This window comes from Hyperolius riggenbachi, chromosome 6 (assembly GCF_040937935.1).
Source record: "Hyperolius riggenbachi isolate aHypRig1 chromosome 6, aHypRig1.pri, whole genome shotgun sequence".
NCBI classification, from domain to species: domain Eukaryota; kingdom Metazoa; phylum Chordata; class Amphibia; order Anura; family Hyperoliidae; genus Hyperolius; species Hyperolius riggenbachi.
The window spans coordinates 269,020,535-269,036,200 of record NC_090651.1 but is presented as its reverse complement, the minus strand read 5'-3'; the positions used below and the strand labels follow the sequence as shown (position 1 = coordinate 269,036,200).

Sequence of the window (15,666 nt, the reverse complement as noted above, 5' to 3'; positions counted from 1 at the left end):
TGATCGTAAACGGCTGTGAAATCACCGAGCACACCGCTGACAGAACGATCGATTTCCGTCCGAAATCGATCGTTCCCGTCGCCCCCATCCGTGCGGAAGATTTTTCTCGCAATACAGCGGTAATACATTACCTGCTGCAGCCATCTCGAGTCCGCTGGTCTTCTTCTCCGCTTCGGGCTCCAGAGCTACACAGAACTTCCTGTCCCTGCAGGAAGTTTAAACAGTAGAGCGCCCTCTACTGTTTAAACTTCCCCTGGACAGGAAGTTCAGTAGCCGGAGCGGAGAAGAAGACAGCGGGGACTCGTGCCGGCCGGAGCAGGTAATGTATGCAGGGGGGGGAGGGGGCAGCAGCTCTACAGATTGTGATCGGTTTCAGGCTGAAATCGGTTCACAATCTGTTTGCAGTAAAGGTGGCCATACGATCCCTCTCTGATCAGATTTGATCAGAGAGGGATCTATCTGTTGGTTGAATCTGATGGAAAATCGACCAGTGTATGGCGAGCTTTAGAGGCAGAGGATCAGCAGGACAACCAGGAAATGTGCATTGTTTTAAAAGGAAATAAACATCTCAACTCCCATATCCCTCTCACTTTGGGTTCCCTTTTTACATGAAGCCACCATTCCCCTACTAAAGTGCTGTCTAGTCCAGGTTGGTGATTCAGTGAACAGATTAAAATGTAACTCTTCAGAATTGTCTACATTGCCACGGAGTGAAGGAATGATTCTTCCATCAGTCTACGCACCCAGGTGTTCTGCTTTATACGTTCAGGCAGGGTTACGATAGCAATGTTATCCAGTGTGTTAGAAGCAGCCTCAGGATAGCCAATCAGGCTCTGTACAACAATTGTATTTAGCTGCTTTAGTGTTTAGATAGCCAGGTTAACCAGATTGCTCTGCATAAGTTTCCTTTTTTTTTTTTTTTTAATTGCAGTGCAGACTATAAAATGCTTTCATGTGGCAGGGAATATGCAGTGTAGAATTTTGGTGACATATTGGGGGTATTACTGTCCATTTACTCTTCCAAAATTCCTGCATGACCTTCTGGAAAGTGTTTATTTTTCTTGCTGTGGATTGGAATGCTTTATTCTGCAAAAACTAAATGGACTCCCTCTCGTTGCTTGGAGAGACTGTGGTCGAATGCAGAGGCGTTCATCTGCTGGGGCTTATTTCATAGAATGCATAGAGGGGAGATGTAAACAGAGGCAGCCAATCACAGGCCAGTTTTTATTGGTGACATTTAGGCCTCTTTCACAGTGGGACGTTGTGTTTGATGTGACGTTAAAGTCGCACAACGTGCCCCTAACGTGCATGTAGGTTATGAAATTGGATGTTATTTTGCACTGCGTTGTCTTAGTGCGCCGTTTTCATTGCATACTGATGGAACAAAAACGGCACATGCATTACATTTACAAAAAAAAAAAATTACTGAGCATGTGCAACACACATAACGCAGCAAATGTATTGCTAAACGCACAGCATGCAGCACTTTCTAAATATTGTTACACAAAACGCAACGTGTGCACTGTAAATGTCGCACTTATTGCTATGCGTTAGTCTGCGTTATACATTTTTATAACGTGTGACTTTAACGTCCCACTGTGAAAGAGGCCTTAGTGTGATGAATAAACAAAAATGGGAGAGATTTCCCTGCTCCTATACAATACTGCATGTCCTGCAATTGCTATTTGCCTAATCACAATCGCTGTAGTGGAATCTGCCCCATTCATTTACATTGGCAGAGCGTTTAGGGAAATGGCTAGCGATTTGAAAGCGATCCCTAAACGCTCAAAAAGACGATCTAGTGTGTTCCAACCCTGGGAGGCTGATGTATATATTTGTTTCCTTTTTGTGCAATACCTGTTTCCTGGCTGTCCTGCTGATCCATTTGCCTCTAATTGTTTTTGCCATAGACCCTGAACAAGCATGCAGCAGATCAGGTGTTTCTGACATTGATTTTGCAACTGACAAGATTAGTTGCATGCTTGGTTCTGGTGTTATTCAGACACTACTGCATCCAAATAGATCAGCAGGGCTGCCAGGCAACTGGTGTTGCTTAAAGGGAAATAAATATGGCAGCCTCTATATACCTCTTGCTACAGTTGTTGTTTAAACACTGTGATCACCCCTAGCCCTTCTATGCTTCCATAGTGTTGGTCATTTCTCCTCTGGCTGGAGAGGACTGTATGCTACACAGCATTGTGGAATATGTATTCATGTCTGAATGTATTAAAATCGAAGGCTCCTTTCACACTATGAAGATTGTTGCAATGCTATTGTTCTTAAATTGCAATGGATCTGAAAAGTCGCATCACATGTTAACTGTGTGACGTGACGCATGCAGTGCAAGGAAAGTCTGCCTCACTGCCACTGTAAACCCATTTGTTACACTGTTCAGGCAGTGCATGCAGTGCATTATCCTGATGGGACCTGCCACATTGCACTGCAATGAGCCCCATTGGAATACCATTGCTTATGCAATGCAATAATGTCCAGTGTGAGGCAATGGAAATTGTGTGAAAAAAAAGCCTAAAGGTAGGTGTGTTTTAATGCAGAATATGGCAAATTGTCCTTTTTCACTCACTCACTCACTCACTCACTCACTCACTCACTCACTCCCTCACCCCTTCCTTTCCAGACCTTAAAAGAAACCTAGGGTGAGAGGGATATGGTGACTGACATATATATTTTCCTTTAAACAGTGCTTGTTTCCTGGTTGGCCTGCTCATCCTCTGCCTCTAAAAAGTTTAAGCCATAGACCCTGAATAAGCATGCAGATCAGGTGCTCTGAATTACCGCAAGTCTGACTGGATTAGCCACATGCTTGTTTCAGGTGTGTGGTTCAGACACTGCCGATGCCAGAAAGATCAGCAGCAGGACTGTCGGGCAACTGGTATTATTTAAAAGAAAATCAATATGGTAGTCTCCCATATGCCTCTCACTCCAGGCTCCCTTTTTATATCTTTTCTACTCTGTGTCCTAGCAGCGCCCACCCACCCTTTTCTCCCCCTGTACCCCTATCCTTCTCATGCTTGGAAGAACAAAGAGAAATCGAGAGCCCGATATGGTGTAGTATTAAGTTGGTTGTGGTTAAAGGCAAAATATTTAGATATACTCACAAGCATGGGTTACCCATAGGCAACCACTTCAAGTGCAGGTGGGGAGTATTAGAACCTGACCCCACTCAGGTTTTTACGATGTCGCTCTCTGTAGATAGGAAACGGGGTAGCACCCCTCCACCGAGGCTGGACTCAAGATTTCAGCAAGGCTTGGTGTACAGAGGCGCCAGAGTAGAATAAAAACGTTTAAAATCCGTCTAAAAGAGGGGGATGTTCAGGTGGACTTACCTCCCTCAAAAATATAAAACTCAATTGAGTCACAATATATCAATACAAAAATATTTTATTGAACTCCACTTAGTGCAACGCATTTCGCAGGTGTGGTCCTGCTTCATCAGGCAAACAGGAGTATAACTCAATGGGTCTAGATGCAGAAGTGAGCGCCTCTGTCACTTCTGCATCTAGACCCAGGCGCTCACTTCTGCATCTAGACCCATTGAGTTATACTCCTGTTTGCCTGATGAAGCAGGACCACACCTGCGAAACGCGTTGCACTAAGTGGAGTTCAATAAAATATTTTTGTATTGATATATTGTGACTCAATTGAGTTTTATATTTTTGAGGGAGGTAAGTCCACCTGAACATCCCCCTCTTTTATACTGATTTTAAACGTTTTTATTCTACTCTGGTGCCTCTGTACACCAAGCCCTATCCTTCTCAGTCCAGAAGTGAAAAAAAAAGTCACAAAAATACTGAAGTAATGAAACATGCCAGTGGCAAAACCACCCCTCTCTGAAATGAACTGCCACAATTGTACCTAATTTATTCAGATCAATGGCATACTTACTGCCAGCAAGTGGTCTATTGCCAAACTGATCCGATAGCAAAAGTGAATACAGTGTATGTAACAAGTTCAGCAATGTAAGCCAACTATATCCAGGTACATTAAGGTATAGTAAGCCAACTATCCCAGGAAACAGCAAGGTACATACAGTGCAGACTAGGCAAAGGCTCACACCTTTTAAAGCTACAGATTGAGAAAGTCTGCCCCAGGCTGTGTGTGTAACATTTAAATATCCTTTATTGAGACATCTGCTGAATACTGTAAACTTGCTTCAGACTGCACAGTGCCAGGTGATAAAGGCTCTTGATTTTGATGAAGCATAGTTATGTTTCACACAGGGTATGGAGTGCACTTTCTTGCTGGTACATTACACAAGTTATTAAGGCCCTCACCAACAAAAGCTTACAACACTGAAAACAAATCATTCACTTCAAACCACTCCAGTGAATTACAACTGAGTGCCTTCATAGAGCTAGGGAGAGACTTGTGCTCCTAGTGTAGCTGTAAGTGACCACAAACGGCTTTTAAAACCTTAACCAATGGGGTACAACCCAAAACTGACCTCAGTAGAACTGAATCTCAGATCCCTGTGAGAATAACCCAGTGTCCTTATTTAGAAGTTTAGGTTTGTTTCCAGTATCATTGATATGTGTGGAATGTCTAGTCTAATGTGATGCAAATAATTATTGCTGTAGTACTTTAATAGTAAGATTAATCGTTTACACAAGCAATAGGAAACTGGTGTGATGAGGGGGAGATTTATACAGTAAAATCTTGCTATCCTCTGGTCCCAGCAAATCCACCTGTTTCAATATACAGTTATGACCAATTCTGATATAGTAAACTACTTTTCTTGGTCCCTTGGAGTTTACATACTTACGGGCAACTTTTTGGCCCATCGCCAGCACACGTGAGCGTGTGCGCAACAGGCCGGCGACAGCTCGTCGCCAGGTCCCTCTGCATACACACGGCGGAGGGACCTGGCAACTGATGCGGCGGAAGTTGTCGCTGTTGCGCCTCCCGTCCCCCCCCCCCCCCCCAGGAAGCCCAATGGAATACTTATCTTGTTGCTGTCGCTAGTCCGCGTACTCACGCGTACTAGCGACAGTTGCGGCGGAGTTGCGGCGGCGACTGTCGCCAGGCGATTGAGCGGTTTAATCGCCCGTCGACATGAGCCACGGTTCGGGGTGTGCGCCCGTGCAACGCCGCATACTCACGGGCGACCTGTCGCTGCAACACAAGCGCGCCGCGTGTTGCGGCGACATTTGTAGCCCGTGAGTATGGGCCATAACGCACAGCAATACTAAGTCTTTGCAACATTTCACAGTGCACACATCGCGTTGTGTGTAGCAATATTTAGAAAGTGCTGCATGCTGTGCTTTTAGCAATAAATTTGCTGCGTTGTGTTGCACATGCTCAGTAATGTATTTTTATTTTTTTTTAATATGTAACGCATGCGCCGTTTTTGTTCCATCAGTATGCAGCGAAAACGGTGCACCAAGAGACACAACGCAGTGCAAAATAACGTCTAATTTCATAACCTACATGTGCTGCTTTAGGGGCAGGGTGTGCGACTTTAACGTCGCATCAAACGCAACGTCCCACTGTGAAAAAGGCCTTAATCAACAAATCTCAAAATAACGGGATTATCTGGCGAATAAGTAAATTCTTCTGCAGACCTATCTAAAATGGCTATATCCTCAGTCGCTGAGCAGTCATTTGCTAGGGCTGTTCATGAAAATGTGAACACGTTGGTCATCCCCGCCTTATGGGACACATTCTTTCTCAGTCATTTTGTTATGCCCCTAATGAAGACATTACACATCATTTCTCCTGTCACAAATCCCTGTGGAACGCCACTCACTAACCTCTCCTTCCTCTGAATTTGTTGCATCTAGCAGAACTCTCTGACCTCTGTCCTTCACCAGATTTAATGTCTGTTCTCCTATCTTCAAGTTCCATCATGTGACACTGACTCTGAGGTCAAACTTTGCAAAGCTTAACTAGTGGTCCCATTGAAACATACTTGTTTAGAAAAGTAGAAGCAAATGTATGTTTTTAAATGTGCATATATATAATTTCATTGGGGGAAAAAAAAAAGATAAAATATTTTGTGTGCTATCTGAAGGGCAACTGAAGTGAGAGGGATATGGAGGTTGCCATATTTGTTTCCTATTAAGCATTACCAGTTGCCTGGCAGCCCTGCTGATCCTCTGCCTCCAATACTTTTAGCCATACATCCTAAACAAGCATATCAGGTGTTTATGTGGAAATAAATATGGCAGCCTCCATATACCGCTCGTTTCAGTTGTTCTTTAAGGTCTGTTCCACACAGTCAGTTGATTATTTCTATGGAGCATTCCACATTGTGTGGTACAGTACCTGAGCTATGCATGTGTTTACAATAGCAGTGAGGCATACTTTGTACTGTATGGCCCCACCTTATCGGTATCGTGCAGTGCGTCTTTTCTGCTATAATGTTGTTGCCCCCTTCGGGCAAAACTGCATTTGATTAGCCCAATTCCAAACTGCACACAAAATGCAGCAAAGGTTGCATTTGCTAAGAAATTTGGTATCTTGCTGGGCATCTTAAAAAAAAAAAAAAAAAAAAAATGCCAAAGTTGGAGCGGTTAAGGAAAGGAAAAGCAGTTTCTGCCTCGCTTTTGGGAAGGTAGTACAACAGCAATCCGCTAATGTTGAGCCAACCCAGTAAATCGCTTATGTCTAGGGATGGTCAATGAGAGGCAAATAATTTGGAGTTCATGCAGCATTATATGAATCTTGTATGCAATGTATGTGGCTCGAAAAAGGACCAATCAAATGAACCACTTGAGGACCGTGGTGTTAAACCACCTAGTGACCAGACCATTTTTTACTAAATGGGCCACTGCAGCTTGCTGCAGGGCCGCACAACTCTGCACACAAGTGATTTCCCCGCCCCCCCCCCCCCCCCCCTCTTCTCCCCACCAACAGAGCTCCACCAATATTTTATCTTTTTTTTTTTTTCCCTTCCTCCCCCAGTCAGCCTATCACAGCGGATCGCTCCTGTGTCCCGTGTCACATGGCTGTCCCCAGTACAGCAGTGCTGTAGATCGCAGCGCTGTGCATAGTTATTAGACGGCGATCGCCACTGGGAGACTGAATGCGGAGCTCCGTCATGAGAGCAGAGATGCGTGCGCATCGGCGCGCGCTCTCCTGCAAGTCCCATAAGGGGCCATTCACGCCAATCAGCATGGAGTGGTCCTGGAGCTGCCGCCGAGTTTACGCCAATTGGGGTGGAGCGATCGACAGGTAGTTTAAACCTTGGTGGGATTTGATTGGTCCATTTTCACGCCTCATACATTTACATTATTCTGCATCAACTTGGAATTATTTGCATCTCATTGACCATACCTACTGTACTTCTGTCCATTACATTGTGACTAGAATTTTAACCAAGTCTGCAATATCTTTCTATATGTTGGTTTTATTGCTCTGTGTATATTTAACAAGCTGACACATCATTGCATTCCAGCAGATCTGAAGGGGTTTAGCTTACAGGGACAACCATGGATGATTTGCATATTCAGCAGTGATGCATTATGGGAGACATCTCAGAACTCACTCTAACATGAATAATTGCAAAGTCTTAAAGAGAGTCTGAAGCGAGAATAAATCTCGCTTCAGACCTCATAGATAGCAGGGGCATGTGTGCCCCTGCTAAAACGCCGTTTTCCCGCGGCTTAACGGGGGTCCCTGATCCCCCAAATCCCCTCCGTTCAGTGGGGGAGCGCTTCCGCATTGGGGCAGGGCTAACCGCCGCAGCCCTGCCTCCCGTGCGTCTATCAGACGCGTACCTCCGCCTCTCCCCTGCCCCTCTCAGTCTTCCTTCACCAGTGGCGGCTCCAGGAATTTTTTTTAGGGGGTGCTAAGCAGGTGCTGGACCAATTTCCGGGGGAGCCGACTACCTGCGGCGTGCAAAGCGCGCCGCGGCAAAAAATGGGGGTGGCTACAACCTGCGGCGCGCTTCGCGCGCCGCGGCGAAAAATGGGCGTGGTCATGACCGGATGAGGGCGGGGCTAACTGTAATTAATTTAAAGTGAACCCAGGGTGAGAGTGATATGGTGGCTGCCATATTTATTTCCTTTTAAACAATTCTAGTTGCCTGGCAGCCCTGCTGATCTATTTGGCTGTAGTAGTGAACTGAATTACACCAGAAACAAGCATGCAGCTAATCTTGTCAGTTCTGACAATATTGTCAGAAACCCCTGACCTGCTGCATGCTTGTTCAGGGTCTATGGTTGAAAGAATTAGAGGCAGAGGACCAACACGGCAGCCAGGCAGCTGGTATTACTTAAAAGGAGATAAATATGGCAGCCTCAATATTATGCTCACCTCGGGTTCCCTTTAAAAGTGCAACGCAAAGACAGAGGGCCCAAGTATTGGTGCCCCTTTCCCCAGAAAATTCACATAATTGTGCATGTTTTCTCAAGAAAATAGACGTAATGTGCGCAGATTTGAATAAAAAAACATGTTCAATAACCCCAATATGCACAACCGGTAGCAGATATGGCCCCAATATGCACAATCGGTAGCAGATATGACCCCAATATGCACAATCGGGAGCAGATATGACCCCAATATGCACAATCCAGAGCAGATATGACCCCAATATGCACAATCCGTAGCAGAAATGACCCCAATATGCACAATCCGTAGCAGAAATGACCCCAATATGCACAATCAGCACCACCTGAAAAAGAAAAGAAAAACCCATTTACTCACCTACAACCAGAAGACCTTCTTTCCCGACCACTGGCACGACCTCCTTGTGGCGCGAAGCGCCCGCGCGCCCACGATCCTCTTCCTTCCCGACGTCACGACGAGACTTCCTGCCTACATGCTGAGAGCAGGGCTATGGGAAAATGGCCACCCGAAGTCTGCAGAACAGGGCTTCGGGCGGCCATCTTACCGTAGCCCTGCCTGCTGCTCCGTGCTGCCGCTGTGTGAACTGACTTGGCGTCTTTTAGACGCCTGAAGTCAGTTCACTCCAGGGGGTGCTTTGGGGGTGCTTGGACAATTCTAGGGGGTGCTCAAGCACCCCCCTGGCGCCGCCCCTGTCCTTCACTGAGAGGGGCGGGGGAGAGGCGGCGATGCGTGTCTAATAGACGCGCTGAGAGGCAGGGCTGCAGCCGTTAGCCCTGCCTCCAGGAAGAGCAAAATTTATGACCAAGTTGGTCGTTGATTTTGCAGGGGTAGGTTTGGGGGTGAAGGGACCCCCGTTTAGCCGCGGGATAGCAGCGGTTTAGCAGGGGCACACCTGCCCCTGCTAACTATGAGCTCTGAAGTGAGATTTATTCTCGCTTCAGAGTCTCTTTAAGAAGGCAAACTTTTGTTTTCCATAGCATGTTAGTAGAAGTACTTTTTGGTCCTTTGTAGCCCATTACACACTTCTAGGATTTGTGGTTCACCATGAGCTTACTGAGTACTCTGTAGGGCCTGGTGCACACCAGAGGAGTTTTTCTGAGCGTTTTGAGTTTTTAAATCTGCTGCTAATGTTATCCTATGTGTCTGTGCACACTGGAGCAATGAGGTTTTGTAAAAAAAAAACCCATAGCATTACATTGGGAAGAGCTTTTAGAGGTTTCAAAAGCACTTCCCAATGTAATGCTATGGGTTTTTTTACAAAACCTCATTGCTCCAGCAGATTTAAAAACTCAAAACGCTCAGAAAAACTCCTCTGGTGTGCACCAGGCCTAACTATACATTTGGTGATGCTGGTTCAGAACACACGATATGATAGGTGGTGATACTGAATATTTTTAAGGTTACATTTGTGTAAATGATATGATCATGTACTTTCGCTCCTATGCTATTGTTTCAAAATGTTTTTCTTGTGTTCACAGGTCATCCAGTTCCAGTGTTTGGCTCACCATAAGAAGAAACAAACATACTAATGACTAGACCCCAGGAGCACTATGGATTTGACTAATATGGGTATGATACAGTTGCAGAACCCTAATCACCCCACAGGTCTTCTCCTGAAAGCCAACCAGATGCGGTTGGCGGGAACACTCTGTGATGTGGTGATCATGGTGGATACTCAAGAGTTTCATGCCCATAGGACAGTGTTGGCTTGTACCAGTAAGATGTTTGAAATCCTTTTCCACCGTAGCAGCCAACATTATACTTTGGACTTTCTGTCGCCAAAGACTTTTCAGCAGATATTGGAGTATGCTTACACTGCCACTCTGCAGGCTAAGGTGGAAGATCTAGATGACCTGCTGTATGCTGCAGAAATCCTGGAAATAGAGTATTTAGAAGAACAGTGTCTGAAGATCTTAGAAACCATACAAGCTTCAGAAGAAAATGATGGTGAAATGTGTACGGGTGACAAGGCCATGGATGATGAAGAGGAGAGAAAGGCAAGATATATAAAGACTATGTTAAATGCAAAGCATTCCAGTGAAGAGAGTGGTTATGCCAGTATGGGTAATCAAAGTCTGGTGGATCAAAGTCCATCAGTGTCGACGTCTTATGGACTTTCGGGCATGAGCCCGACCAAGGCTGCAGTGGATAGCTTAATGACTATTGGGCAATCATTGCTTCAAGGAGCACTGCAACAAAATGCACTAGATTTGCACTCCACAAGCAGACTTCAAAGCCTGTCAGAGGTGAAAACTGAAGTCATGCAGGTTGATGAAGTCTGCAACCAACACAGCCCACCAGCAGAAACTAGTGGTTCAGGAGGTGATAAATCAGATGATAAAAGCAAGGAGAGCCCAGGAACTCCAACCCGCAGTAGTGTTATCACAAGTGCTAGAGATCTCAACTTTAGCAGAGATGAGAATGCTTCTGAACAAGCTCTTGAGTTGGGTCAAGGCTTCAGTCTTGGACCAGAGCACACCCTTTCCCACTCAGAGAAACAGCTTAGTGTCTACTCCGTCCTCCCACATCATAAGGGTGAATCACTGATCAGTGTGCCAACCTCCATGGCATCTGCCCTACACATGCAGCCAGCTCTGGCTGTTTCTATGGACTTCAGTGCTTATGGAGGACTTCTACCACAAGGTTTCATTCAACGTGAATTGTTCAGCAAACTAGGTGAAATTGCAGCTGGGATGAAGACTGAAGGTAGAGGCATCGGTGAACGGTGTAGTGTTTGCGGAGCAAACCTGCCAGATAATGAGTCTGTGGAGCATCACCGGTAAGAGTGCTTTAATTTATCAAGTGGGTTTAAAGTAGAACTCCTAATAAAATGACCCCCCCATAATTTCTTATTTTGTGCTTCTGGACAGAGCAGAGCCTTACTTGTGCCTTGGTGGCATTGAAACTTGAGTGTAGTAAGACAATTTATTTTTGCCCGTGTATGCTTATGGGGAAGAGTATAATAAATTGTTTAGATGCTGCTTCAAACAATTCCCCTCATTTACTTAGAACTGTAGAGCCCTAAGTTCCATGCAGTTTGTGAACTTCCCTCTAGTGTATTCAGGACATATTTATTTAGACCACTTGTTGTGGGGCTACATCAATGGTCTGGGCTTCCATTGGCTTTTCTCAAGAAGGTTTTAACTTCTATAGGACGATAAGTTCACAGCTGAGTCTTGGGGTCATGAAGAGAATAGAATTTCTTTCCGGTTTTCTTTACTTGTTTAACACCCCCTTTATGCTGTAGTCTGTGTGACTGTTGACTAGACTTAACTAGTCCCTTCGCTTTCCAGCAGTACAGAAAGTTTTCATTGACGTTATGCATTTTACATTTTCAGTTAACCTAGTTGACACCAATATTAACCATCGACCTTCTTTTCTAAAGTTTTGTGGAACTGGAAAATGCTTGTGATCCTGTAAGCCTGACCTGCTACTGGGTATCAAGAGTTTGCAACTCTTGCCTCTCTTTTTGGACCCTAGAAAGAACTGCTGAAACTTTAGTGAAATGGGCTATTTTGGGATTTGTTAAAGGCTTGGTTAAAAACAGACTATGGTAGCGCTTGACTAAGTTGGTAATAGTTCCTAGCTCCCCCTTAACACCCATACCCAGCACACAATTTTTTTTCTTTTGTGGAGGTAGTGGAAGCCACTGCCCTGTTAGGCTAGTTCCACTGATTTTGATTTCCCATAGACTAACAGATGGTTCTAGCTCTTGTTTTGATCATAATCTTTTACAGGCATTGAAGTGGGGAAGACATCTGCTTCTGTTTCTATAAGTAAAACTAATATTGGGGGGATTAAGACCTAGTGGTGGTTGTGTTGACTAAATCTTTGTGGAGAAGCATGTGATCAGTTTGGTCAGCTGATGGAGCTACAGGTAACGGTTGTTAGCTGCTTTAGTCCCTTTCTAACATATGGAGATCACTGCTGGAAGATGCGATTGGGTGAGTTAAACCTATCATTGCAAACCGCTCGCAAATCTGCAGCGAGGGAGACTAGGCATGCCCAACCCTGGCCTACTGAGAGTGGGACTACATACCAATATAAAGCAAACTGTTTCTGATGCTGAAACAAAGATAGTCAGAACCCTTACTAATTGCATTCCACTCTGTCATTATGATTCCATTTGAACTAGTCCTCCTAAGCCCAATAGTTTTCACTTTAACCTTTTGTGTGGGTTTTACATTTATAAACTAACAAAGAATCTCAGTTGCATGCGCCCTATGTCACTAAGTTTAAACCAGTTGTTTTAACCAGTTACGAATCTTAACATGGCATCTAATAATAATCTGTTATAACCATGGCACTTCCATGCAATATTTCCACTGAGATATTGATTGGATCAGTGTCGACCCTGAGGGTTAAGATAGGTGGGAGCAGTATATGAGAGATGTTTGCCTAGCAGTGTACTGCATGGGGCAATACAAAGCTGCTGGCTTTAGTGATGACGTTGATATTAGGTTTCTATGGAATCTGCTGGTATGAAGCGGTATACTAGGTGAATGATCAGTATCTAGAAGACATTGCCTGTTTACCTGGGCTACCACTAATCCTATGTTTTCTAGGCTTAACTTTACACCAAATTTGCTGGCCTGCTGAAAACTTTGCAAGGGTTGAAAACGCTAGTCCCCTCCACCCCCTAAAAGCAGACCAATTTTAATCCCAATCCAGGTTTTCAGGATTATTTGGGAATACTTTTTCTATTAGACCTAAACTTTGATCTACCTAGCTGTGGGTTGAGTTTTGATTATTTTGGGAAGATACTGTAGCAGACACAAGCATTAACCAAACAGGCAACTTTTTGCTATTGCTGAATGCTTTCTTATTGGTTCTAACTTATGTTTTGTTTATGTACAAAGATTACAGTTACTGTATTTCACAATGACTAATCTTTAAATAGCATTGTGTTGGGTACACTTTTTTTTTTTTTGTTCCCGCATTGGAGGCAGGACCTGCTGCCAGACCTAGTATTAACACCTCTTCTGTACAGTACAAAGTGTCACATCCGTGATCAATTGCACAAACTTCTTAATCATAGGGAGCAGGGAACTGTAAAAGGACACAATGTACTAACTAGTTAAACACAGCCGCTTATTGGTCATTCATGAAAGTTAATCATCACAGAGCATTAAGGACAGTGCATAATGAGGTGAAGCTGGGTGGAGGTTGGCAGTACAGTCTTGCCACACGTGTGAGGTGTGGTGTTTGTGTGTAACATTTTGTACTTTTCTATTCCCTGCTATTAAAGGTACTGTACTCTAGCTGAACATTTGTGGGTGTGGACTTCTTTCATTAACATTGACTGTGATGCATTCTATAAGAATTAGCAGTAATAATTAAAGGCTGCTTGTTGGCTTGCTGCATACTTTCCATGTATGGATCAGAGAGCCGATTGTAGACTACAGTGCTGTAGTTTTATAGAAATGATACAGTACAACTGGGATGATATAAAGTACTTATTGCTTTGGAGAAATACAGTCTCAGGATAATTTTACTGTTTAGTTTTTGCCCAGGGATACACTTTAGGGCCAGTAATTCTATGGATGCAAAACTGCATGACCATCTGATGGCAACTAAAGTCCTTCAGCAGTGGTTTGTTTTACACCGAATACCTATACATGTTCTGGTTTCACCAATCTGATCTGTAAATAAAAGCGACCTAAAAGTTGGCTGCTCCTGTAGAATAGGCATCTGGTCACTGTGTAGACTGGGAGTGAAGAGTGGGTGCATTAGTGCTGATAAGAGAGGAGTGAAACACATCCTGCGCTCATTCAGCCACAGAAAAGAGGACAACCACTTTCAAAGACTATGTTCTGCCTGCTTTTGATCTTTTTCATTCCTGGTGGTTCTGGGTCTTTATGCCCTATTGGCAGTACTCTGTAGGGCTCTTTTACACAGACCTACAAACTGCATGCTTGGTACACCGTTCAGCCTCTGCACTGGCAGTCGCTGAGTGCCTTCTGGCTGCAATTTAATGCAACAGCATGTGTTGTGCGGTTACCAGGCAGCAAAGAACCACCTCACGCCACATTTTGGTCACACTCAGATATGCCTCCATGGGACTGATACATCACAATTTGCCCATATAGAGTACTTCTAAGTGCCCAGCAGGTGCACCAGAACAGCTGCTCTGATCACCCCCTCCTCCCCCCTGTTCTGGGGCAGTCAATTGACCAAACATGCATAATCAGATATCGATTAAAGGTCCCTCCAATTTTACTAAATTGGTATATTCAGTGTCTGAGTCTAAAATCTTATCTATTTAAAACCATCTTCTATTTGTTTTTGAGCAGCTTTACTCCTAGTTATTTTGTCAGGCCTAGCTAACTGCCATGTTTGGCTGGATTCTGTTGGTTTGAACAGTTGACTTCATTGACATGTAGTTGTCATTGATGAGCAAAACATTCTAAAGGTGCCCAATCGACAATGAATGATTGTTCTATCACCAATCTAAATTTCTGAACAATTATCGTGGTCTAATCAAATTGCTTATTTCCCTCCCTTGGTGGGCCTGAATGATTGTTTGCAATCGATTGGACGGTCGATAGTTCAGGAAATTGGATAGTTACAGGGCATCTTCTATGCCAGGAAGAGGGAGAAATTAAAGAAATCCAAGCAAACTGCTGCTAATCAGCTAGCTTATTCCGCTGGAGACTTTGATGCGCTAGGTTTCATGCAGGAGAGCTGAATGCAAAATATTCCCCACTTTACCTTTCATTGCTGACTCTGATCCTCCAAATAAAATGCTCTGTCATTTACCTGGCAGAAGTATGAAGAGAATACTTTGCCCAATCCTCTATAGATCTCTCCCTGATGAGCAAATGCACACGGCATCTACATTTTTCCTCCATGATATCGGCAATTTAAGTCCTCAGCTGTCCTGGGCATTCTTGTTGGACCTCTGGCAAAGTGGGTGCCCTTGATATTGTGCCCTGGCAAACAGAATTCCCAAAGGATGAGACTTTGAATCCATTATTATTATTATTGATAAAGCGCCAACATATTCCGTGACGCTGTACAAAGTAAATGCTTAGTTGCTTCTACATATATAGGCTGTTGCCAGTGCAGCCCTCTAGAGGTGGGAATGTGATGCACCTGCCAATATCTAGTTTTGGTGGAACTGGCATCCTCTACTTTAAGCCTCTGGTCAGTGTTCTCTTGTTGCTTGACTACTTTTGTTATGATTGTTGTATGATCACGAGTGGGTGGAAGGCTTGAATTGTGGGTTAAGGTACAGCTTTTTTTTTCCACCCTTCCTCCGCCCCCGCACTGAAAATATTGCTTTCTTTTCAAACCAGGTATTGAAAGTAGAAAAGAGTGGTTTTTGAAAGTGCTTCTGCGAGGATGGGGGGGGGGGGG

At 44.3% G+C, this 15,666-nt stretch overlaps 1 protein-coding gene across 1 annotated transcript in view; it reads left to right on the top strand.

Annotated features, from left to right (window-relative positions):
- ZBTB16 (zinc finger and BTB domain containing 16) overlaps nt 1-15,666 on the top strand; it is a 187,351-nt gene that overhangs the window by 11,328 nt on the left and 160,357 nt on the right. Inside the window, exon 2 of the mRNA XM_068242792.1 lies at nt 9,786-11,086. Coding sequence (XP_068098893.1) covers nt 9,858-11,086 — 1,229 coding nt within the window. The 5' untranslated portion in view covers nt 9,786-9,857. The remainder of the gene's footprint in view (nt 1-9,785; nt 11,087-15,666) is intronic.